The following is a 25,249-nucleotide window of genomic DNA, read 5'->3' on the forward strand; positions in this document are numbered from 1 at the left end:
GTCCTGGACACTGATGCTGTCGGGGCCCCTGGGAAGTTCAATATTCCCTCTGGGTCGTGCTATGCCTGCTTTCCGAAGGGTGCTGACACAGCACCTGGGCTGGGGCGTCAGTTCCTGTATTTTATTTTTTTCCAGGGACACTGACAGTGCTGTGTTGGGAGGTGAAGCCAGATATATGTGTGTCCAACAGATAAATCTGAAGGGTTCAGGTCTAAAGAGCCTGAAGAACATCACATACCAGTAAATTCCAGGCACTGTGCTCCAGATGTGGCAGAAGTGTGGAGCTTCTTCCAGTATTCGCTAGCAAACTTCTGAAGGTTTCAAAACTGTTCAACCACTCCATGGGACAACAGAGGTCCCACAGAGTTCCTGTGCTGTTCACTTCTTGCTGTGCCTGGCTGGAAGGCAATGGGAAGAAATTCTGTGCTGATTCTTTCCCAGACTGTTTAATACTAAACATGTTGCTGCAAAAATATGTCTGCTGTCCCTCAGCAGTGGGCTACAGTCTTTCCTTAGTAAGTTTTTAAGAATTTATCTTCTGTTTTCCAAATACAGCCAACTGAAAACTAAATAAAGGATTTCCTTTCTTTGCAACATGTGGCTATAGTTAGTGCAACATGACAAATGATTGATGGCTTCTTTCTTTGCAAATATTGTAATTCTCCTGTTTCCTACAAGCACTGACTGATATTCCAGATGGACAGATAAGCAAGTTTAATTCCTGATGCCACTTTATCAATAAAAGCATTTTCAAGAGACAGTTCCCATAATACATGATATTTTCTTGATTGTATGTTAGCCAGTAAGAATTTACCTCCTCTGGGAATTATTCTCTAAAATATCTGACCTCTGGTATTCCTGATTCATTGGCTGGTGTGTCACCAAGACCTGCTCTGAGCAGATTTCTGTGGTGCAGTGATTAAAATTTCTCTGCAATTAGGACAATACCTACATTGACCTTGAACTGGGGCATGTGTAGGAAGGATAACAGGTGAAATGAGTTGTTTCAGTGGTTGATAATAGCTAAAATACAAACACACATTCAAGGTTAATGACATCCTCTCTGGTACCACCTACCATAAACAACTGGAAAATTTTCAAATGTCTTCATGCTTTTTAAAGAACCTGAATTGTGTTAAAAATCAGTGGGGAAAAAATAGTGCATTCTTTGGAAGAAATAAGTCTTTTCACCTGTTTGTTTTATTTAAAATTTTATGTAAGATTAATCCTAATGAATGTTGTTGAATACTTGCTTCAGTTTCAGAATGTTTTGATTTGGAGAAGGACACAAAAGACAGTATTTTCAACTGCTACTGTCTCATCACTGGCGTCATAATCTTCTTTTTTGACTTTTCCTATTTTAATCTGCTGGTTGAGGGGGCTAAATACACCAGACATCTTACTCATAGTCTATTGTGAACTTGGAGTTTTCTTAATGCCTTTGTAGGCCTTCCAAGGAGGAGCTGGTGGCACAAACTTCAAGTTGCTGTGTGGTAGTTTCTTTTGACAGATCTTTTTCCCCTGAGTACCTCCCAGGAGCAAAATGTCACTGTAATTTAGTCCTAGACATGAATAACCAGTTGGCAACCTGTGAGGTCCCTCTTACTGAACCTTAGGAGCTCTGCATGTCAAAAAACACTTGGCCTGAAATGCATTAAGATGTCAAAGACAATTATCCTGCTGCATTTCTTATTCATTAATCACAGCTCCAGTTTTCTGAAACCCCTACGCTAGCAATTACAAACAAGATTGATGTAGGATTAACCAGCATTCTGAGGAATACATACACAGAAAGTATAACTTTTTTTTTAAACTAAATTACTGCACTTTGAAACAAAACAAATCATCTATTTAGAGCTTCTGTACACCTTTATCCAATCCTCAGCCTTCAGTGAATGCCAAATTGCTTACAAAAAGCTCTAAAAAAAAGTGTGAAAGTCTTTAAAGACATTTTTGAGTCACTTATGACTCCCTTGGTCTGATGCTGATGTAAGAGGGCAATTTAGTCTTTTTCTTGCAAGCTATCTATTCCCCAAACAGATTTACATCAAATGGTTTGATCCTGACCTTGGAAGTTAATAAGCCAATTGGCTTCCTCAGCCTATGCACAGGGAGCACCATTTTGGGAACCTGACTGGTGTCTCCTGGGCATAAGGTGGCTTGACTTTTTTAACTTGCACCATCGTCATATGTTTGAGAGCAAACAAGGAAGAGAAACCCAGTGGTAAGTTTAGAAGGGGCCTGTAGAGAATGTGCGTGAGCAATTTAAGGTGGAAGGCAGAGGGAAAGAAGAGCCTGAACTAGCTCTTCTGTTACTCAAGTGATTGCATTATGCATAATCCTCTCATTTCTTTTCCTTTATGCATTATGGTTGTTAATGGTACTAGGGAAAATAATTGACTTTAATCTCTTGTGCTTGTATTTAAAAAAGAAAAACACTAGACTTCAGCCTGTCCCCCACACAGCAACCCAAGCAGGAGGGCAGGGGCTCTGTTCAAGCACCTGCTTTGTGCAAGGAGTCAGTTTTACATAACAGTACTGCTGAAGAGATAGGTTCAAAATTGGGAGACCGAATATGACCACTTCCCCATTGCTTACAGTGCGTCTCTAAAGGTTTTTTGCACCTGTCTCAATGGGAGTGACTAATTCCACAACAGCATATGATACACACGTATTAGCATACTTCTGTTCATCATATGCAGTAGGCAAGAAGTAGAGGAGAAATGAATGAAATGTATTTCATTAGTAATCTGAAGTCCAAAAAAGTACCTTTTTTCCTCACAAACTGGCAAATCCTGTAAACTGATTATTCTTTTAGATAGATTTCTTTGACAAACTGACTAACCACTTACCTCCTGATCTGTTTGAAGTTCATTCTTTAGGATTTGTTTTTCCCTTCAGCTGTAATTTGAAAAGAAGTGGCCTATCGATCAGTGACTGAATCCATGAAAGTTACAGCTGGGTGAATATTTTTTTCCAATATATTTTGAGAATTCGATTAGTTTAGTCCAAATGTTATTCAGGATATACTTTTCCATTATTCTGCTAGCTTTCTTGCAAATGAGTTGTTGTTAATACGACTGTTCATCTCCTTGGATGGCAACAATTCAGAGCTTGTGAGAAAAGCAAGTTTATCCCATGGTCAGGGAAGTGGTGCCTTTCTTGAATTGGGCCTCACCTCACACAGAGAACAGATTTTTCCTAAGCTGGCTGACATATTCCTAGATAGGCAGGATTCTTGCTACCAGAGATGTGTTCCTCTGATGAGCTTCTCTTTCTCTCCTGTACTAGGGATTCATGGATATTGACCTGACCAAATTCAAGGAGAGCGGAGCCAATGTAACCGGTTTCCAGCTGGTGAATTACACGGATGCTGTTCCTGCCAGGATCATGCAGCAGTGGAGGAATAATGATGCCAGGGAGCATCCTCGTGTGGACTGGAAGAGGCCAAAGGCAAGTGGTATAAAAAAAATCATTTAATTTAGGGTCCATCTGGCTGAGTTCAAGTTATGCTTTGTGGTGACAGAGAGCTCTTTACTCTTTCTCTGAAAACTTGTCACTTAATAGAATTATGAACATTGTCTGTTCTAGGTGCCTCAACATTGTCTAAATTTTACAAGGCAGGAGTTGCTGCCTGCTAAGAAGCACACAAGTTGGTGTATTCACTTGGCCTTCCAGTTTTTACCCCTCTCAAAGCTAAGGATCAGACATCTCATAATGTTCAGTATATAAAAAAGAAAAAGCCTCATCAACTCCTTACCCTTTGACTTGTTTACTAGCTGTCCAGTGATAATAGAGTCCTTTCTGGGGATTTTAAATCATAATGTACGATAGAGGGGAAATGTATTGTAATTCCTAACACAAAAGAACCTGAAGCTGTTGAGGAGTGGGTGGAGACTGGGGTTTTTCTGACATTTGAAAACAAATACACTTGTGGCAAACACTCAGCAATAGAAATGTCAACTTAAGGATAATTTGTTTAAGAAAGTTACAAACAAATAAATTGGAAAGTGATCATAGGGAAAGGAATTAACTCCAATGGCTACCATTCATGCCAAGAGTTTTATACTGTCTTCTTTATGAGTTTCTGCTGGAATAAAGTCATCTTTTGCAGAATTTTTGCATGATGAAGTAGAGTTTTCTGGTCTCCATCTGTGACCATAAAGAGTCACTTGTTGCTTGAATTCATACACCTCATATTTACAATGTAAATTATAATCCTTAAAAGTTCAGGATTATATCATTATAAATTATTATAATTAAACACGAAGACTTGGATGACAGGTGAAGATCTTAAAGCTGAGCCCTCTTCAGGGAGTGCAATCTGAGTCTGCATTAGGAGCTACTTCTTCATTCTCCCATCCTCTGGGAGGATGGGAGGCACCAGCTTTCACAAGGAGGCACCAGCTGTGAAAGGCACCAGCTTTCACAAGTCAACAGGACAGTAATGATTACAGGGAGCAAGAAGCTGTTGAAGTTCATGAATGGGCAGATGAGAACAGGACAAATAATCCAAAAAGTTGCCATTAGGCAAACCAGTGAAGCACACCCGAGCTCAGCTCACCCTAATTGGCAATGTACAACTCCTTTTCTCTTTCTAGTACACATCAGCCCTAACATACGACGGGGTCCGGGTGATGGCTGAGGCGTTTCAGAACCTCCGGAGGCAGCGGATCGACATCTCCCGTCGTGGCAATGCTGGGGATTGCCTTGCCAACCCAGCTGTGCCCTGGGGACAAGGCATCGACATCCAGAGAGCACTACAGCAGGTTTGAAACCCCAAAAATGTGTGTACTGCAAGGACACCTGAACATAGCCTACTGGTGGGGAAAGAGGGATGATTAGCAGCACAAGCAAATCATTTGGAATGAGGAACTGATCCTTCCAGATTAGAGCCAGGTCTCCTGAAGAATTCAGGGATGCATCCAACAAACTGCTTTTCCTGGCACTGTCTGAGGTGTCCTTGTCTTCTCTAATTTCTGTTGAAGTTCTGGGATGTAAAAGCAAAAATATTATACCATAAAATCACGGGTCCCTATTTTTATCTCCCCGTCCCCAAGAGAGAGACCTGCTCACACCATATTGTTTATAGATCCTTTGACTCTGTGAACTCAGCTTAAATTCCAGACTGCTAATGAAGCTTGAAACCATGTGAGTTTTGCCTTATGTGTTTGCTGTCATCAAAATGTTCTCACAGCCCAGATTACAGAATGTTCCATACTGTGAGGATTGGTAAAAATCTTAATGACAGCCATTTAGATAGTTTATTCCTTAAATCTGATAATCTTGCTTTTTCGTTCTGCATAAAAATTCAGATCATTAAGTATGCAAAAATACTGCATGAAACTTACAAAGTGAGAGAAAAATAATACACTCTTATCAAAAACTTAGAAAGGTAGAATATTTAAAAATTTCATTAAATTTCAAGACTGACATTCATTTCTAACACTTTTCTTTTTTCAGATAAAAATAGATGGATTCCTTCTAAGTACTGTTAGGTCAATGCTATCCAAATATAGCTTATCCTTTATCCCATCTTCTTCCTTAACTGTGAAGGAGGCAAGAACAAAAAATTTGTTTTATTTGCACCATATGTAAATTTCTCCAAGTATTTTGGTTTGTTCTTGGCTTACTGGTACACAACAATTCCTTTAAAACCAAATCTGTATCTGATTTTATTTTATTTCCTGTATACAGTTTGTTCCCAAGGTTGTCATTGACTTTCTGTGTGATCTTGAGCAAGTCACTGCTGTAGTTTCTCCAAACCCTTATAATGAAATCAGCCTCTCTGGTGCATTAGGGAGATCGGTTATCTAATAAACATGAAATACTTGGAAGGTTTTTGATGAGCAATGGGTTCTCAAACGTTTTCCTTTATTGAATTTATGAGAGTACGGTATCAAAACTAGACAACTAGTAAATATGATTTTATTTGTATGTTGGAAAATCTCCTCTAAAATTTCCTCCTCTCTGCATTAAAACAATTACAGAAGTCTTGATTTACAAATACAGTGATTTTGGGTAAAGAACATTTATTTCTTTACCATTGAAAAATTATAATTTTCAAAAGGTTTAACCAGTTCAGTTATAATGGTCAAAATAAAAGTCTGTGAAACATGCAGAGGAAGAAGTCTCCTGGGGAAATTTTTATTATGAATTTAATAATTATCCAGCATTTAGTATTGTAGCAAGAAAGAGGCAGATGGAAATAGAAGAACTTACGATTAGATTGAAGGTTTGAGTTATCCTTTCTATAAAGACTCACAATTAGGGCAATTCTTACAGCTATTCACAGTGTGCTTTCTCTTCACCTCTCATTTACTAATGCCTAAAAATTTACAAGCTGTTTAAAAGCAAAAAGCTTCTCTACTTATTTCCACTCAAATATCTGGAATAAGATCCCGAATTGCCTTATTTCTGTTCAGTGTAGGAAGGAGTCATGGATGGCAGGAGCAAAGATGAAAAGCAATTTGAAACGTTCTGCAATTTTTCAAAACCACAAATCTAACACATTTCAGGAAAGTGTACACTTTTATTAAAGAGAATTACTTTTTTTTTCCCCAGGAGAATACTCTCAAAATATTTCTTTAAACCAATGCACTGAGGTTTCAGTTGTACTTTAAAAAGATTATGATAATTTTTGACAGACTTTTTTTGTTAGCATTATTTGGTTACCACATATAATACCCAGGTAGCTATTCCCTGCTTGCTGACTAACTCTGTAAACCAGAAAGCTGCATCCCTTTCCTCCAGCTCTTCCAGCAAAGTGCCACATGCCAATGTCTTCTACACAAATGTATTTGAATGTTCTATGTTTGCAGTTGACTTTACTGGTGCTTAGCACTGTTGAAATCAGTCTTTGCTATGTTTTGTGGTGATACAGGGGGTCTCAGAGCATGGTAAATGATGGAAAAGTCATGCTGCAGCCTCCAGCGTGGATGAGGGAGATCCATTTTGCTGTTTAAGTGCCACATGGATGTTGCAGAACTAAGATTTTATTCGGATGGAAGAAACTCATGCTGTACACCTGCTTTTAGTTCATGTAAAGATACTAAGTGTGAGCACCTGTGACCTAAGAGTTATTCAGGACATGAAAAGAAACCAAACAGGCTGTGAAAACAGCAGGCACGGGAGTGCTTAAGACAATGGTGCTTTCCTCGTGCATCTATCTTGCACGGCTGTGTTGTGTCTTGTGAGAATGAAAAAGCACGTTTCTCCAAATGTCACCAGGAACACCTCTTGACTTGAATGAGCTTCAGAAAATATGGGCAGGTGTTCATTTTCATGACAAACCTTTGTGATAATAGCTGGAAAACAGACACGCTTTAAGCAGATTAACAACAGGTTTTCTCCGTAATGATACACCCTAATTTCTTCATCATGGGTCTTTATTCTGAGGATCTCAGAGTACTTAAAAAGGCAGCTAATACGTCTTCCTGTTTTGTATGTGGGAAGACTTCAGTTGCAGAGACTACAGATTTTTTCAAAGCTAGTGGGAAGTCTGAAAACAAAATTTCCAATCTGATGGCATGAGTGACCATGTGCCCACATGACCTCTACCACGAGCCAGACTTGCACTCCTTTTCCCATATTCCTGGCCCTCACTGCCCAGCTCCCACACACCATATGTGACTCTAGTTAGAGGCACTTTTCCATGTCAGACTGGGCACTTTTGCAACAAGTAAAATGGCCACGCTGAGAGAAGAAGTTCAAGATGTGGGATGTGATGCCTGAGCAGCACTCTGCAGCTTGGCACTGTTATTGGCAGAGATTTAAGATTCAAAGTTTCCTATGAAAATCTCATTTACAATACTAAACTGTCAGGTTTTTATTAGACTGGTGCAGACGTAATTAAATTTCCTTGTTAACTGATAGACTCCTCTCTACTGAAAAGCGGCAGCTGGAGGCTGCAGCTGTAGTTTCATATTTTCCCCAAATACAGTTCCTGATTTGGACTGACAAATCCTTTACTGAAATCTGACTCCAGGTCGGATTTAGAAAACATGAACAAACACAAAAGCCAAGGAGTTCAGAGCTGATTTAGCTCACTGACACATCCCAAGAGATGATGGGTTTACACATATGATCTATTTCTTACGCATTGCTGAGCTCGGTAATAGACCACTAAATTTTAAGAAAAAATGTTTATAAAAGTAAGAGTAAATATAGATAAAAGCATACATGTGGCCAGGCTCACAGGAGAGAATGGACCCAAGCTAAAGCCCAGTGTCAGATAAATGTCCTGTCCCTTCTGCACGCATCTGAGAAGCGTGACTGTACCCTCCATCCTTCCTTCCCTCACCTCTTACTGCTGCCAAATCACCACCATGTGGGATGCTGGCCAATTTTGTCTCCTTATTGAATGTTTATGTCTTTAAGGTCCATTTTGAAGGATTGTCTGGCAACGTTCAGTTCAATGAGAAGGGGCGGAGGACCAACTACACCCTCCACGTGATTGAGATGAAACACGATGGAATCAGAAAGGTAAAGCAGAGGGTGACCTGAGGTCCTCTGTCAAGTACCAGCCTGATCCTGCTTGGATGACCCTGCTACTGTATCTTGGTTAATATTTCAAAGAGATATCAATGTGATATCCTGGGTTTGTATTCGGCAGATTGGCTACTGGAATGAAGATGAGAAGCTGGTTCCAACAGCCATAGATACTCAAAGTGGCAATGAGTCCACAAGCCTCCAGAACAGGACTTACATAGTCACAACTATCCTAGTAAGTGGCATGACTTCTATCCTAGCTCTCCCTCTCCTTCATCTCCCTGGTGTACAGACTCCCTCTTCTCCTTGTGTGCCCTCCTTTGTACTATATCATTTTTATAATAGCAATAACAATAATAATAATAATAATAACAGTGCTTACTGTTTCCTGCCAGGTCCATAAAGATATGTGAAAATTGCTGTGGGTAATTAAATAGGTATTTAAGAGCTCTCATGCTTAAGTGTTGAAAATACAAAAGATTATGACAAGATAGTAGAGGCATCAGCATAGGTAAATTAGGAACATTATACCTGTGCTTTGTATTTAGCCCACAGGATGGGGGCTGTAATTTTGGGGAGGATAAGCTTTATTGTGCAGAGAGGCTGAATCATATCTTTAAAAAACAAATCTCCACTATAATCATGAAGGAATAATAGGTACCCCATAATGTATGGTATCATGTGTTGTGTCATCGTATATACTTACCCTGCTGAAATGTGAAATTTTACTAACTTGTTTGTTGAATGCTTACTATGAGTCTACAGAAAAGACAATACCCAAACTGAGTTAAACATCTTAAGGCTCTCTCTAGTCCAGATTTGATTCTGCCTGTGCCCACACAGCCAGTCATGCCTTTAAAAATTCAGAGCTCAAACGCACTAAATATTCCTTGCAGAACTGTACTGAAAAATTTGTTGCTCAAATTCCTCCAGCTACTCCATTCCCCTCAGGTCCATCACTGCATGGGCTGCACACAGATTCTGCATGAGTAAATAGAAGATGCCACAATAAAAATCACACTTCATACTTTCTAAAATAGGCCTGTTGTGTGTTGACTGTGCCCTCTGGTGCGGGAACACAAAGCTAGAGCTTTGTAAGAGGACCAGAAACTGCACACTGGGCTCTACTTTGAGTCCCCGATATGCATCTCTAGAATGTGGAGCATGGCTCAATATTGGTCTTCTCTGTGCCAGGAAGACCCATATGTGATGCTCAAGAAGAACGCAAACCAGTTTGAAGGCAATGAGAGATACGAAGGCTACTGTGTGGAGCTCGCTGCTGAGATTGCAAAGCATGTTGGCTACCACTACAGACTGGAGATTGTCAGAGATGGGAAGTATGGAGCCCGGGACCCTGACACCAAAACGTGGAATGGCATGGTGGGCGAACTTGTTTATGGGGTAAGTTTCCAACCTTGTCCATTGTCTTCGGCTCTGGGTACACATTCAAGCCCTAAAGTAAAAAGGAGCCCTGCCTTCTGTCAGCCTGAGGTGTCTTGAGGACTGCAGCTCTGATAATGTAAATAATCAACCCAAGTAAAACATTTTAATTTGGGGAGAGACAGCACATCTTGTGCCTATGGAAATGTCAAAACATTTCCTTTCAGTTCTAGGATTCTTTCTCTTTCCATTTTTGGAAGAACAGCTATTGAAAGGTCAAAATTTCCCATGGGTAGAATCTTCAAATTTTACTCTATATTTGCAAGATAATGGCAGGATGGAAGAAGGGTGAGATTTGCAACACTCAGCATATGACTGGTGAACAGTAGTACTAGAGTCTTTTCTGTCTAGTTGCTGATTTTCATCATCTCAGGTATAGACCTGCACCCTATGCTTCTAAACCTGGTTCAGTCCGGTAGTTCACAATATGTGGTGTTTAGGTCATCCTTCAGAGGGGTCTAATTTTCTGTAAAAAAAAGGGAAATTGGTGTAGTGAAGTAGTGTAGTGTAGTGAAGCATCAGTGCTGAGCCTCTGCGTCACTGTGTTGGAGTACGGGATGATCTGTCTCCTGGTGGTAGCTGCATGGTATATACCAACAGCCATTTCAATGCATTTCCCTATCCGTTTTCAAGATGGGTTGTAAAATAAGTGGAGAGTGCACATCAGTGTCACTGAAACATTTTTCCTCTTCTCCTGCATCAGTTATGCAATCAAAAAGCAGTTCCTGATGGAAGTAAATACCCTGGCATCCTTTTTCAGGTGATTGGCCTTTTCTTGCCTCTTTTGATGTATAGATGATAGAGCTCTTTTAGCAAAAATCATCTGCATCAGACTGTGACATTAGTGGAGAAATCAGACAAGAAGAGCTAGGTGGCTGCAAAAAGGAAATGCTGTGATTTCAAAACAGAACTGGTAATCAGTAGTGATAAAATGGAAATAATCCACCAACATTATGGACTGCTCCTTTTTAACACTTCTCTTGTGATTGGTTTTGTCTGATTTGTGCTGAGATAGCAAGGGTAAAGAGAGATTAAAGGAATATAAGCTGGAGTTAGTAGATATATATTTATCCCCAGGATGCAAATCTCTTTTCTCTCTCTCCATTTCAGAGGGCAGATGTGGCTGTGGCACCATTAACCATCACTCTGGTTCGAGAAGAAGTTATAGACTTTTCCAAACCATTCATGAGCTTAGGTATCTCTATCATGATAAAAAAACCTCAGAAGTCCAAACCAGGAGTTTTTTCTTTTCTGGATCCTTTGGCGTATGAGATATGGATGTGCATTGTTTTCGCCTACATCGGAGTGAGTGTTGTCCTCTTCTTGGTGAGTCGCTTCAGCCCTTACGAGTGGCACACTGAGGAATTTGAGGAAGGACGAGACCAGCCAGCCAATGACCAAACGAATGAGTTTGGGATATTCAACAGTCTCTGGTTCTCCCTAGGAGCTTTCATGCAACAAGGATGTGATATTTCTCCGAGGTGGGTTGCCTTCCCCAATGAAACTCCTTCCACTTCCTGTGGTTTAATCTTTCTCTGTGCTTTGGAGCTGAAAAGGTTCTTCTTTCACCTTCTTTCCTGAACTATAGTGTGATTCACTAAATCAGTTACAGATTCAGAAAGGATCCAAAGGTTAACAGGTCTCACAGCCAAGAAATTGAGTCCTCAAACTTGGGATCACAAAAATACTGTTCTGAATTTATCCTGGTGAGTTCTTTTGAGGGAATTTACAGATATGCAAACAAGATTTTCTGAAGCTACCCAATTGCAATTGGTTTTTATCTGTCACTTATTTTGCTGATGTTAGAAATAAGATCATTCTAAGCACTATAGGGAAGCTATGAAATTCCAGTTATGTAAGGAGAAATAATACAGTAGGTGCCCAGTGAGGGGTTATATGGTCTATGCCAGAGATTATGGAGCGTGCTGAGTGGCTTTAATTATTATTGGCCTTTAGAAAGGTCAGAGGAGTACTAAGTTTTCTTTCTGGTTCTCATTTCAGATAATAGTTCAGTAGGACCCAGGGTTCAAAGTGTTCCTAAAGATACCTTTGGTGGTAACATTTATTGTCTGTATAAATTAATGACTCTTGTGATTACTTTTAGATAATCTTTCTTGGAAAAGCTGGCACAATATAAGATGGCTGGGAAACTGCATGAAATGCAGAACATGTAAGTCTGTGATAGAGACACAGACAGAGACTTATCTGAGAATACCTCATTCATTTTTGAGAGCTGTATTCCCATAACTCTTATGACAGAGATTTTACCTGCTGCAGGAGCCCGTGATACACATATATGTGCTCAATGCCTTGTTCATACAAAGGTGTTTAAAAAGAAAAGAATTAATAACATTGAAACCAAATAGCTGCAAGTGTACCTCTGATTGATTTTCTTACATATTTGCACAAGTTGTATATCCAGTAAGTAATGTCTCTAATAGCTGAGGGATCTTTCTTGTGATATGAATGTATTCACATGAGGCAGGAGCAGAGGTGAGCCAGGAATAAGGTTTTTGACACCTCCTGAGTTTTGTGTCCTGAGCAGATGGACTTAGGGATTATGAGGTTGAAAAAGAGTTAACAAGCGGTGGCTTGAGATGTGGATTATATGACCCACCACTCCCAGGAGCTCTGCTCTGGATGTTGGTTGTTGCTAGATTCTGGAGGACACTGCCGTCATTCACTCTTTCCAAGGCTCTGAGAGGCAATTTTTTTCCAGTTTAGGCCAAAACCCATTTTTGGCTAGGTTTGACTCAAACTAGAGGTACTGTCAATCATGAGAATGAATTTACAGGCGCTATATGCATTTTCTGCATTTACATGCCACGATGACATCTGAAGTGATATCTCTGATAAAAGGAGAAGGCAAAGAGGCGTTTTGTTTTCTATTTTCCCCATCCTTCCTTTTTGGGCTTTGTCTCCTTTCTTTTCCAGGGAAATTTCAGCAGAGATACGTGTTTTGTGGGTGAAGTAAGCAGAACCTTAATTCCCACGTGCTGGGAAGGCATCAGAGCTCAGGGGGCGAGAAAGAGGCATAAGTCCTTTGACAAGCTGAGTAAACACTGGGCAGCTCAGCCCAGCTCCCACGGGATGGAGGGGGAGGCCAGACATCAGTTTGCTTTCTATTGGGTGCCAATTTGTAGAGATATTAACGAGCTACAGATAGCAGGGAAATAAGAGCCTGAAGGGCTCTGATAGTGGCAGCTTTTATGAATATGCTTTATCATCTGATCATTGATTAGTAGGAGTCCAGGAGGGGCAGTCAGAAAGTCTTCCACGCATTGGGAATTTTAACTTTATTACTGTCTTGTAACACAGCCCTGTATGTCAGGATCAGGTTATTGTGATTTTCATTCTCATTGTTGTTCTTGTCAACATTATTTTATTTAGGAAAGAGAGTGTTTTTCCTCTGGGGACATTTCAATAGCCAGTTTCTGTTCCAAGGAGGAACATGGAAAGGTGAAAAGATGAGACTTTGCAAATTTGGAAACAATTTTAATAAAAAGTGTTGGGGAAAGATCAGTGGCTTTGATTTGAGTAACAAGATTTGCTCTAGCTAAACAACATGCTTTGAATCACCATTTCAAAGTGTTGTTTTATTTTGCTTTGAAGTGGGAAAATAAGAATGATTCTGTCATTGTTATCTCAATGTTTTAACTCGATCATCCTGATAATGAAAATTACAGTTTCATTGAAACCAATGCTTTTCCATGGTCCACAAGAGCATTCTCTTCCTACAAGTACTTGCAAGAAGAGAAAATTTGAAAAATGAAATAAGGGAATTATTATAGCTCTCAGTACTCTGAGTACAGCTTCTTGAGATGGTTGCAAGTGGAGGGGAACATTTCTGTGAAATGTGAAAGCAAGGAGGAAGCAGAAGAGTGAGAATTTCTGTAGGATGTTGTTGTACAGAAAGGCTCTGAGCGTGCTCCGTATTTCACATGTATTTTTCACATGAACCTAGTGCAGGATTTCTGTGACACATCACTTAGAAACGAATGCTTGGTAGAACGACATTTGTGGGCAGGTGGAGATCTGCTCTATTCCAATATATTTCCTATATGGTTGCTTCTAAACTTATCACTACAATCTCTCAGCATCTCCCCAGTAATATATTAACCAACTAAAATAGCTTCTGTTATACATCTGTTCTGTCATTCTCTCCCTAGCAGAAAGGAGCAAGTGCAGGGGTGTATTTTGTTTTTGTAGAGGTTTTGGCTTGTTTATTTCAGTTTTGTTTTGGGAAGGAGTAGGGGAAATTTGTCTGGAGGGTTTTTTTTTTTTTTCCCCAGAGCATGTTTGTTTTAAGTGCATATGCCACTACGTATTTATCATAAAAAAAAAAAAAAAGTAAGATCAAAACTGCAGACACATCACTCGGCACAGCGGGTGGTGAGGTTGGCAGCAGCTCCTTGCACTTGTAAATGTGCATTCCTCAGTCTCAGACCAGTCCCCAGGGAGCTTCAGTTCTTCACAGATACAAAAAAATTGCTTTTGAAGGGAAGAGGTGTCATTTTTAAGGACAGACATACTAGCCAGAACTTTAATCAGGTTCTTAAGTATTCTGGTCAGAACCTACCAAGCACTTTAAAGATACACTGTGAATTTGGTGACCTGCAGGTGGCCAAGACAGAGTATGGTTGTGGGTTATGTGTCATAGCCTCTTCTCCTGAGGAGTAAGGTTGCTGGGTATGAGGTCAACTGGTGTCCTTGAAGTTCTGAAGCCTTCATGTCTGGGCATAGACTGGATGAGTCTGACAAAGACCAGACAGTAACCAGCCAGGGAGAGTCCCAGTTGTAGCTGGTGGCAGTCTGTGTTGTGCCTTTGAATGCTGGTACATGAGCATGAACAAGGAATCCATTCCTCCTCAGCCATAAATGGCATGACTTATTTTTACATGCATTGCTCCAACAAAAGGAGGCTTTGAGCTCTTGGGCATTTCCCACTGGAGTGTCTGGATCCCCTTCTGCGCAGTCATTGGCCAGTGGCCTCACTGGATGTGGTTCAGTCACTACCAGGTGGACTTATTTTGTCTTGGTTGAGGTGAGATGGCCCCTGTTGTTGCCTTTAAAGTCTGTTCTTTCAAAGTATTGGTTGAAACACAACAGAACAGGGGAAAAGCAACATTTTGGAGTTTTCTGTAGTTTCATATACGCTGTAATGGGCAGAAGTCAGTGAAGTCTGAAATGGGCCATAAAGCATTAGGCTTTTCAAAGTGCCACCTTAACTTCAGAAAACAGTCATAAAATTGCAAAAGCATTCATTAAATGTGAAATACAGACCCAGAAAGGAGATTCTCGGAGCAGGCATCAGAAGTAATAAATATCCCATAGCCAAGAGCAAGAGCCTGAAGAAAGAAAAATGTGAAGTAAATATAACTTGTTCTGTACCATTTTTCAGAAATGTAATTTGATAAATTGTCTTCAGAACTTAAAATAACCCCACTGTGCAGCAGCTGTGGAGAGTGGGACCTTGCTAACATCCAGCACATTACTGCTGTTCCTTGCTTGGGCTGGACTCAAGGCCTTTGAGAAGGAAACTGAGGGGGCGTCTGGGCTTCCCAGCCTCCTCTACAGCAAAATGAGGCACCTGAATTTTCCATCTTCCCCATCATTTGCTGCAAAATAAATTGTTTGATAGCTGTGAAAAGGGAAAAAGAAAAAAAAAAAGCAGGGAGCAAAAGTTATTTTTGTAGTCAGCTTCCCAGCTGGATCTTCTGTTTGTTGTTATCTCAAAATGTGTTGCTTCATATGGTTTAAACCCAAAAGAGACTTCATGTATATTAGAGACTATTAAATTTAATCCAGTTACTCTTCCTGAGACTCAGAAAATTTATGTTTTACTGAAATGAAATACATTTGGCTAAAATAGATCTTCCATGAAAGGCATTTATTCCTCCTTTGAAGACACCACGAAATAGAATATAGATGGTTTCTCTCCGCTGAGTGACCGTAGGACTCTTCTCTCCACTAGAGTCTGACTGAAAGGTAACTATCACCCAGTAAATGCAGCCATCCTTTGTGCCTTGCCAGAGGAAAATTAAACAGACATCTCCAAAAATAAACCCAGCCTCACAGGGGCTCGTTTTATATTGTGCTATGGAAATGAAACAAGTGTTTTGGGTTCAGAACAAAATATACCATGAGTATATGGGAAATGTTTAGTTATATCATGAAACAATAGGGTATCGTGTTGTGATAGCTGGACAACTCAGCTTGAAATTGCTCATTGTAATCTGCATGATTGAGAACGGAGCTGGAGATGCCCTGGTCTGTCTGCACTGGAAATGAAATGATGAATGAAGCTTTCATCACAGCCTAGATCTGGGACACAGCCAGACTAGAGAGGAGACATTTCAGGAGCATCATCAGGGATGCAAGAGCAGGAAGATTTTCTGGGCTAGTCTATGTGAGGTGCCATAGGGGACCACTGCTGGGAAGTGCCCGGGCTGTACCAGTGTTGCCTTAAGACTGTGGGTGCTTACTGCATGGAAGGAGACATGGATCTACCCTTCAGCTGGCTTGGGATAAGGACTTAAATGAGTCTTAACCTGCCTGGAGCCAGTGCAGGTGCAGCGACACGTGCTGAGCAGTGACCCCCTGGCTGGCAGGAAACATGCTGCTTAGGGAAGTTTGCTCACAGGGATGATGAATGGATTCACTCAGAGTTGGGAAGCAGAGATATAAACGCTGGCTGCTATCTAGTCAATAGATACGATCTATTATTTATAGGCATCTTGTGGACATCATTATTTGTTTTTAGTGACATGGAAATGGTGCACTATGGCTGATCTATATAGTGTATGTGTGGGCTTGTATTTCAGTGCACTCCTCTGCAGGCTTTCTGTTGCACTCAATCAGAGCTGTTTGTCTGTGGAAGAGCAAGTAAGGTATTTATTATGTACCTGTAATTAATACTGAACATTTTCTTCTGCTGTTTTTCCTGTTTATTTACATTTCTTTTTAGATCAATTGGAAAATTCACAGGAGACTTCAGCCACAGAGCTGCTGGAAATAACAGCAAAATTGCTCCGCAAGTTGTTGGTCTTTTTTTCCTAAACTAGCCTCAAGAGATTTTGAAAAATAGCAGTACTTTTAAATTTCATCAAAATATTTCTACCACCAAAAGATTCTATCCAGTTTTAGACAAGATCTAAGTCAGAAATTGGTTAGGCTAAAAATTTTCCCTTTTTTTATGAGAGATTTGATTTGAGTTGTTTCAAGAGAATTACTTCTGTTCAGCCTTTTGTTAACTTGCATTTGCAGGGTACTTACATATTTTGCTAAAAATTTAGAATTAGGGAAATTAGAACCAGCTGTGTTTAGCAATTAGAATAATTTTAATTCCTTCCTGAAGAGAAGACTTAAGCCTCAGTGTTTATTTGGCAACTCTTCTTGATTTCAGTAGACATCTTCTCTGACTCTCAAACACCTGCCTGTCTTTTTGGCCTGACACACAGTTCTGGTGCTGTCTTTGCAGTGCTTGTTATAACATTAAAACCATAACTTGTCCCGGAGAGCCGTGCAAGCTCTCCCAAGGCTTCCTCCCACAAGCAATGAGGAAAGATTTGTGCTTTTTTGTTTTCCCTTGCACTGTTTGCACAGGAACATCTGGGGGTGATGAAGTGGACCTCACTGACAGGGATTGCTAAAGCCTCTCTGGGGACATGGGAGATGGTGATTTTTCTTGCTCCTACAGACCAGGTTGCTCATCATTAGTTGGATTCACTGTGAGGACTCAAGATAAAGGGCACGCTTCTGCAATGAAGGAAGAAGCAGTTGTCATTTCCCTGGGGAGCACGTGCAATGTGTAGCTGCCCTGGGGAACAAGGCAGCCAAATCAGGCTGGGAATGAGTCTGGTTCAGCATCCTTACTCCTTCTCCAGCATGGGGTGAACCTGGGACTCTTGAAGGCTTTTCCATGGGGAAAAAGCTCAGGACCATTTGTTTTTGGCAGTGTGCTTAAACTGGTGAGAGGAAATTGATCTTTAAGAATAAAAGTAAAAAAAAAAACAGGATTTCAACTTCTGGAAAAGTCTTCTTTCCTTTTAAAAGTGTACCAAATGGTTTTGCAATTATCTCTACTTGGCAGAGTTAATTTTGTCTAGGGAGGGGAAATCCAGGTCACAGGGTAACAGCAGTACTTGCAAATCACCGGGAACTGATGACCACACTTATTGCTGAAATGCACTTAACCAGGGAAAGTGACTCACCAGAGGAGCAGCTTTTCAAATTGCACAATATCTAACTAAACAGTCCCCACTGGAGCTTGTACACTTCCATGGCAACCAAAATGTGGCAGCCCAGGGAAAATGGAAATTCTTTTAAAATAGTCATCCTTGCTATCCTCTTTTTTCATTTGGAAAAATGCTGAAGGATACAGAGGACTTGAAGGAAAAAAAAACCTAAGAGAATATTGTTGGGAAAACACAATTTTGTCTGTAAAGGGAAAAGGAGTCTTTGGAATTTCCACACACTGCCATCTGAAAATTTCTAAGTGTTGCAGTGGTAATGAACGTTTCTTCCACTGGGATGGTTTCCCCATCAGGCATATCTAGTCACTCTTCCACAGCTCTGACATCAGGTCTTTACCATGCTGGGAGGACAGCAAGAGATTTTCTGACAGTCCCCCACTGAGTGACAGATTTACTGATCGCTCCACCAGCCGTATTTAAAATAAGAAGTCAAACATTTGATCCAAAAGCAGATTTATTAACTTAGAAATGTATTTGAAATCTCTTTTTTCAGGACTAAATAAATGTTTCTCATATTTTTTTATTGAAAACAAATTTAAAAATAGTGAGTTAGTACATTGCCTAATATTTTAATCTATTGGGAAGTTTTGTTAGGGCATCTTTGGCATGGAAGTGGCATGTGCTACTTGTGTTTTAGTGCTGAGTGTGGCTCTCATGGTGAATGGCACTGATTTATAGGGTTGCCTGAGATCTATACTCTTATCCATGTCTCCAGCAGGAGACCGAGGCTCCAGGAACTCACTATTACACTGTACTCTGACTTGCTGATTTTCAGTCAGTAAAGAGAAACACACATTCTCATTTCCTTCATTCTTGATAACCTGTTATACTCGAGCAGTTGGCTCAGCTGGGGTCTGACATCCTCTGAGCTGCAGTCAGGACTTCGCATGGTTGCGTCTTCCTAATAGCTAGGTCAGTTGCTGAGTGTTTTTATTGAAGAATAAGGGTTGTGAAAAGATGAATGACCTCTGTCTTCCTGAAGTGGTGTCCTCTGCAAGGCCACCTGTTGCACACATCCTTAATGTTGGCACTCTGTAAAAATATTGTAGCTAAGATGGGAAGCCCTGAGCATGTTTTCACAGGGAAGCTCTGCTTAAATAACTCCTCCGTATGCTGTGCATCACTTTTATCAGTACTGAGATATCGGGTGCACGCTGGCTGGATGCACAGTCAAATGAACATTGAATTCCTCGATTCAAATTGTTCTGGCTTATAACACACAGAGTATCCCCAGCTGCTCTTTGCTGGTTTAATTCCCAGAGCTGGCCGAAACCTCATGGCCTTCTACAGGGAGGCTCAGAGAACCTCTCTTATTCCACAAGAGTTTGGGATTTATTGTACCTATTCTCCTTTTGTCCCAGATTTCATCCCAACTACTTGTCATAGTATCTGGGGAAGCACCATACCCCCTTTTCACAGGAAGTTCAGGAATGCATGAATATAGCGAGCAGTGTTCATTCACCTTAAAGCAGTAAGCAGGCAAAGACAAATTTATAGAAATATGACAGAGGAGCTAGGGTGTTCATTGTGAAAGGCTTGATGAAACCAAGTAATTGGGAAAATAAAAATACAGGTCATGCTAAGAAATAGGGACAAAAGCTTTGCTGTGGCTAGACAAGGTCTGGGGTTGGAGGAGAAAGAGCATGGAGTCACCTCTAAAATCTTCCATGATAGTGTCTTGGTCTTCCTTCCATTTTCACTTGGATCAAAGGAGTCAGGTGACAGCTAGGGGCCACTGGATTTGTATCATCAAATGGTAGGAAAAGGCATACAGCTTGTGTATACACCCCTTTCTTTAAGCAGCAGCACGCTTTATGGTATTCAATTGATTTAATAAAATCATCCAGTAATTCTGATTCAGGTCTGCCCAGAAGAGTTGCTGCTTACCCTTAGATTCAAAGGCTAAGCAGCAATAATCCAGTCATGGCAATCATAACTTACTACTTTGATCTTCAGATAAAAGAGCCTATAGAAGTGCAAAGATGTTACATCACCATTATTTGGACAACTTCAAAGTATATTATATACACTAATGAATCCTCCCAATGCAGTCTGATGAGAAGTAATATGAGGTAAATGAGTGAACAGAGGAGTAGAAAGGAAGAGGAGAGAAGATAAGACCTCGTGGTGAAAGGGGAAAACAGTAAAAAGAAATACCTGTACATTGTAAATACATGAAAGATGTGAAGAGGGCTCCATGAAGGCCCAGCGGCAGGAGTCAAGCATGCAGGATACTCTTTCCGTAGGAGGATTTTTCTCTTCTCTCTCATTTCTTGAAGCTCTCAATAAGAAGCAAGATCTCAGGCTACAGAGCGACAAATAGGGTGAGGGGGCAGCTTTTCATCTCAGCAGTGCTTCCAAAGCCTTCAAAAATAAAAAAAAAAATACCAAATGGATCTTAGCAGGTGAGATAGGGGCAGCAGAAACACTGAACGTGTTTTCCCTTCACAGCTTGGGAGTTTTAATGTTAAAAGACAGGTACTCCTGTGCACATAAAGCTCTTCTAAAAGACACTGTCTGGGGAAACGAGAGTCGTTCCTCAACACTTCTACAAGGGATACATTATGCACTTGTAGAAAAAAAGGAAGGCTCAAAAGTGAAAACAGAGAAAATGTAACTTGTACAGCCCTAGCGAGGTATCACATTTTAAAATAGAAATAAGAGATAAAAGGAAGAGAGTATTTGAGAATATTTCTTCCAGTGAAGAAAATACTGTCCTCCCAGAAAAGGTCTTTCTCTTCTCAGACTGGGAAATCTGACAAAAGGCAGACGAAAATATAAAGCTAAAAGAACAAAGGCAAGGCATCCTGGAAGAAATCTGAGCTAAGTTATCATAACATTGCCCAGAAGTTTTAGAAACGGAGCTCTAAATTGTTAGCATGTGTAGATCACTAAAGAAGATCTTGGAAAAATAAAGAATTGGTAGCATATAATCCAAAATATATTAAATCTTTGGGAAAGAAAAGCTTTTTCATCAAATAGTCTTTGAAGAAGAGACCGAGGGAGAGCATATGAAATTTAGCAACACAGCAAAGGATGTTAGCACAACAGGCCATTGTTTAAAAAGAAGGATGAGTGTTGATAAACTTTTGGCCACCTGAGGCTGAGGAAGTTCCTGAGTAATGAATCTCCTGGGGTGCTCCAGCGAGGGCTTCTGACAAAATTTTGTGCTTGTTTATGCTGAGTTTTTCTCAGCAAAGTGAACAAATGTCACCAAAGTGAGAAAAATATGTGAAGAACCTTTTTTACAGCAATTTTTTTGCTCAAAGTCATGACAAGAGTCAGGGTATTTTTCCTTGTAGCAAAAGGTGGCACAAGTGCAGCCAAGGGATTACTTGCCTTTCACTAGAGCGGCTGAGCAGCCCGAACTGACCGCATGATTCTCAGCAAACCTCTGCCTAAGAACTCATCCCTTAAACTATCGTGGTTTGCAGCATGGAGAGGCACGCTCTGCCTATACTTAAGAGGATGACAGAGTATTTCTTTGGATTTGTCTGACCTGCCTTTCAACCACAGTCTTATTTTTTCTTAGGTTTCCACCTCATCCCTCTATGCTAGCGCTTTTTTTACAGTGTTTTTTAGCAGCTCTCTGGAAGAGTTTGGTGTATTATCCTGCAGTTCTAGGGATAAGCATCTCATCTCAGCAGCCAGTTCTGACTGCTCTGGAATGGCGCCCCCCTCAAGTGAAAGACCATACCTCATTCTGCAGTTCGGCTCTGCAGGAGTGGTTTTATACCATGGGTGGTACATGGGTTCTACTGAAGTTGAAGGGTGCTAGTGGCCCATGTTTGCTTGGTATCTAGTGCTTTTAACACCCTACTTTGTTAGTTGAGCAGGTGAGTTGCGTTGGTTGTGTATCAGCAGGATGCATTTTGTGTCCATTGAGGAATACAGGAGGGCATAACCTGCAGACTGCTATTGAGCACATCAATTACCCTCTATGTAGCTAAGCCTACTTGATGTAGCCTCTGCCTGCTAGGATCAAGTGTCTCAGGAAGGGGAAGTGTGCAAAGAAGCAGCTCAGAGGTAAATTCCACCTGGTGACCAATGCTTCAGGCCACCCACCCAAATGAGGTTCATAAATGGGATTCATCCTCTTCTCCCACAGCTGAGAACGGAATTAGAGAGATGAAATAAGCTACCATGGATGCCATAAAGTGAGAGAACTTCCCAAGGGGAAAAAGGGGAAAAATAAAGAAGCACTCCTAGATGTTAGTCCTCTGGTTAGGCCATTAGATACCTCTTGCCTGTCAAAATGCTAAGTGAATGTCTTGAAAACAGCATGTAGCTGCTTCATGTAGTCATGCTTATACTTAGCACTGCAGCAATCCAAGCTCCAATGACTGGAGAACCACAAGTGGCATGATGCATTTCTGACTAAGCAGGAAAACTCATTTTAGAAAGAGGTTTCACCCATTAAAGGGAAATTGAAGGAAAGAAGTGCCAACATATGCAGCAAAAGAAGAGATGAAACAGTAGGAGAGGGGTGATATACTGCTGTCCAAGGCCATTAACTTAGGCAGAAAGAAACAGTAAATAAACTGCAACTTGTAATTAAAGTCTTGCAGATATACATCCTCCCATTGAATCTGGGAGATTCTGCATATTTGCTGACAATATGTTCAGTCATTGCAATATTTACACAGCAAGTGACCCCAAGGCCCTTCTTAAAAGGACTTCTGCTGGAATTCTGCAATCCATATTGCCTCCTCACAGCGTGTTGGCTTTGGGGGTCAGATAAGCTGGCACTCTTTGCCTGAAAACAGGAGAAAGAGCAGACCTCCTGCCCATAAACAAAAGTTAAGAAGCTTTCAAGTTGTTTCTTTCTCTTTTTTTTTGAAACAAAAATTTAAAAAAGAAAAGTAGGAGAAAGGCGACGTGAACTCTGGTACCAGCACACCCTCATCTCTCTTACCCTATCTCACTGGTTAATATTACCCACAGGGAATCAAAATATGTAGCTGTTACCTCTATTTAAAAGTTATGAGGGGAGTTGAAGAGGGAATTTTGCCACTGGGAGATGAAAATGAGTATGTCAGTAAAAGACATTCTTACTTGTGTGTTTGTAAGGGCTCTCCTGACACTCCACGTTAAAGCCCAGCACTGCAGTTGGGACTCCAGACTCTTATATCAGTAGGTAGGATTTAATAATAAATAAATGCAAGCTAATAATGGCAAGAAAGTGAATAATATGGCATTGACATATACATTATAATCACTCTAATTTCGTGACAAACAGTTGGTTGCTCATTCAAAACTACCCGTTGCACAGCAGAGCATAGGAGCATAAAAACTTTGTAGCATGTGCATGATGGACACACGCAGAGCTGTTCACAGCTCCACATCCCCATACTAAGTTTGTTCCTCTATCCATGACTATTCACAGGCTTTTTGAACAAATTCCGGGTTCATGTGAGGGTCGGAGATAAAATGGTGAGATCAATCATGCCAGATGGTCTGTGACACACCGAAAAAGCAAAGCTCATTTGTATTGAGAGTTCAGTGTTGAAAATTTCTTTAAAATACAAGCACAATTGGAGCAAAGGGTTTGTAACTAACCCACTACCAAGTTAACCTTCAGATGGACCCATGAAATTATCTAGAATCAGTACCAAATTGTCAGAGTAGCGTTGGAGGTCGGAGGATCTGTGTAGGCAGAAGACCAAAAGTGAATTTGACCCGCAATTGGCAGAACAAGCATATAAGAGCTTTTCTTTCAACAGTTTTGCATAAATTCATTCAGTGACAAATATGTCAGTTGACTAAGTGAGCCTTTATTAGAATTGAATTTAACAGCAAATCTGGGAAATCCTCCCAAAGCAACCATGGCTTTAGAATCCCAGATTTGCACTTCTAATTAAAACGCTGTCAGTTTAGGTGTAATTCTCCATGAGAAATGGATTTGGGGAGGGGAAAGGCAGGGAGAAGTGGAAGAGAACCAACGTGCTGCTTGAACAGTTTTCCAGTGAGGTTTACTTTGTATATTTTCTGATGATCTTGTTAATGTTTTTCACAAAAATGTGTAAGATGGCAAAGCAAAGGCAAACTCCTGTCAGCTTTTCCTACCTTCTGTGAGGGATAAGATCAAAGAGAAAATTGTTTGATCAAGGATTGCATTTTGTTTTAAGAAATAAGAGATTATAGCTGCATGATTTTCTCTTTTTTTTTTTGGTGAAGAATCCATCAATGTTAGGGCTAGAACATTAAAAGAAAATCAGCTCATGGGAACAAAGGGAACTTACGTTTCTTTTTGTTTTCTACTGACAAAATGCAATTGCTTTTGCAAGGAAAGGTAGAGAAATAGTCATCTAAGTGAGAAAATCAAAATGATTCATTTCAACTTGGTCATCTGCAGGTTTTGTATTAGACAAATACAAAATAGTGCATTCCACAATTTTCTTTTAAATTATACATGTGGTGGGTAAGGGTTTAATGTATTATAAAAGCTGAAATAGAAATATTTGTAATGAGAAAGCAGAAACAAAATTGTTTACCGTTTTAGAATTATACCTTTTAGCCTTTCAGAAATGAAACATTAAGTAATAGAATAATGTAAATCTTGGATGGACCCAAACCAAAAATTTTCGTAACTCTACTTTCAGGAGACTTGTGACCATTATCTTTTCATTCTGATTGAGAATATTAAGGTTTCATTTACAATTTCTGGATTTTCCACAGTGCTGAAATTCTGATTCCCAGCCAGCTCTAATTTTAAGTAAATTGTGCACCATGGATAATGAAGGCATGGTATTTACTACTTACTCCTGCAAGGGTTGGAAAGGAGTGCCCTGTTCTTGCTATGGTTCCATGGTGGGGCAGGCAGGACCCTAAGTCAGGGGAGAGGATGAGGCAGGTGATTTTAGCCAGCACAGGAAGGGCTAGAAGAAGAAACAAAGAGATACTACCTTGGATTGTGTACGAAAGACGAGTGTAGGTGCAGAGGGAATAATACAGGTTCAAAACTGTACAGTCTAGTGTATCAAGCATTTCATCCCTTTCCATATCTCAGAAGTAGCCATTCTCTAAAGCCTCTTTCACTGTTATCCTTGCTTATTGTGTTCTGA

General features: G+C 40.4%; 1 protein-coding gene across 2 annotated transcripts in view; it reads left to right on the top strand.

The window, feature by feature from the left end:
• The window catches only part of GRIA1 (glutamate ionotropic receptor AMPA type subunit 1), a 122,310-nt gene that overhangs the window by 73,588 nt on the left and 23,473 nt on the right, over window positions 1-25,249 (top strand). For both annotated transcript variants that reach the window (XM_069869205.1, XM_069869206.1), the window contains exons 6-11: window positions 3,292-3,453; window positions 4,602-4,769; window positions 8,380-8,484; window positions 8,615-8,725; window positions 9,685-9,891; window positions 11,041-11,411. In XM_069869205.1, coding sequence (XP_069725306.1) covers window positions 3,292-3,453; window positions 4,602-4,769; window positions 8,380-8,484; window positions 8,615-8,725; window positions 9,685-9,891; window positions 11,041-11,411 — 1,124 coding nt within the window. The remainder of the gene's footprint in view (window positions 1-3,291; window positions 3,454-4,601; window positions 4,770-8,379; window positions 8,485-8,614; window positions 8,726-9,684; window positions 9,892-11,040; window positions 11,412-25,249) is intronic.

This window comes from Phaenicophaeus curvirostris, chromosome 15, assembly GCF_032191515.1.
Source record: "Phaenicophaeus curvirostris isolate KB17595 chromosome 15, BPBGC_Pcur_1.0, whole genome shotgun sequence".
NCBI classification, from domain to species: domain Eukaryota; kingdom Metazoa; phylum Chordata; class Aves; order Cuculiformes; family Cuculidae; genus Phaenicophaeus; species Phaenicophaeus curvirostris.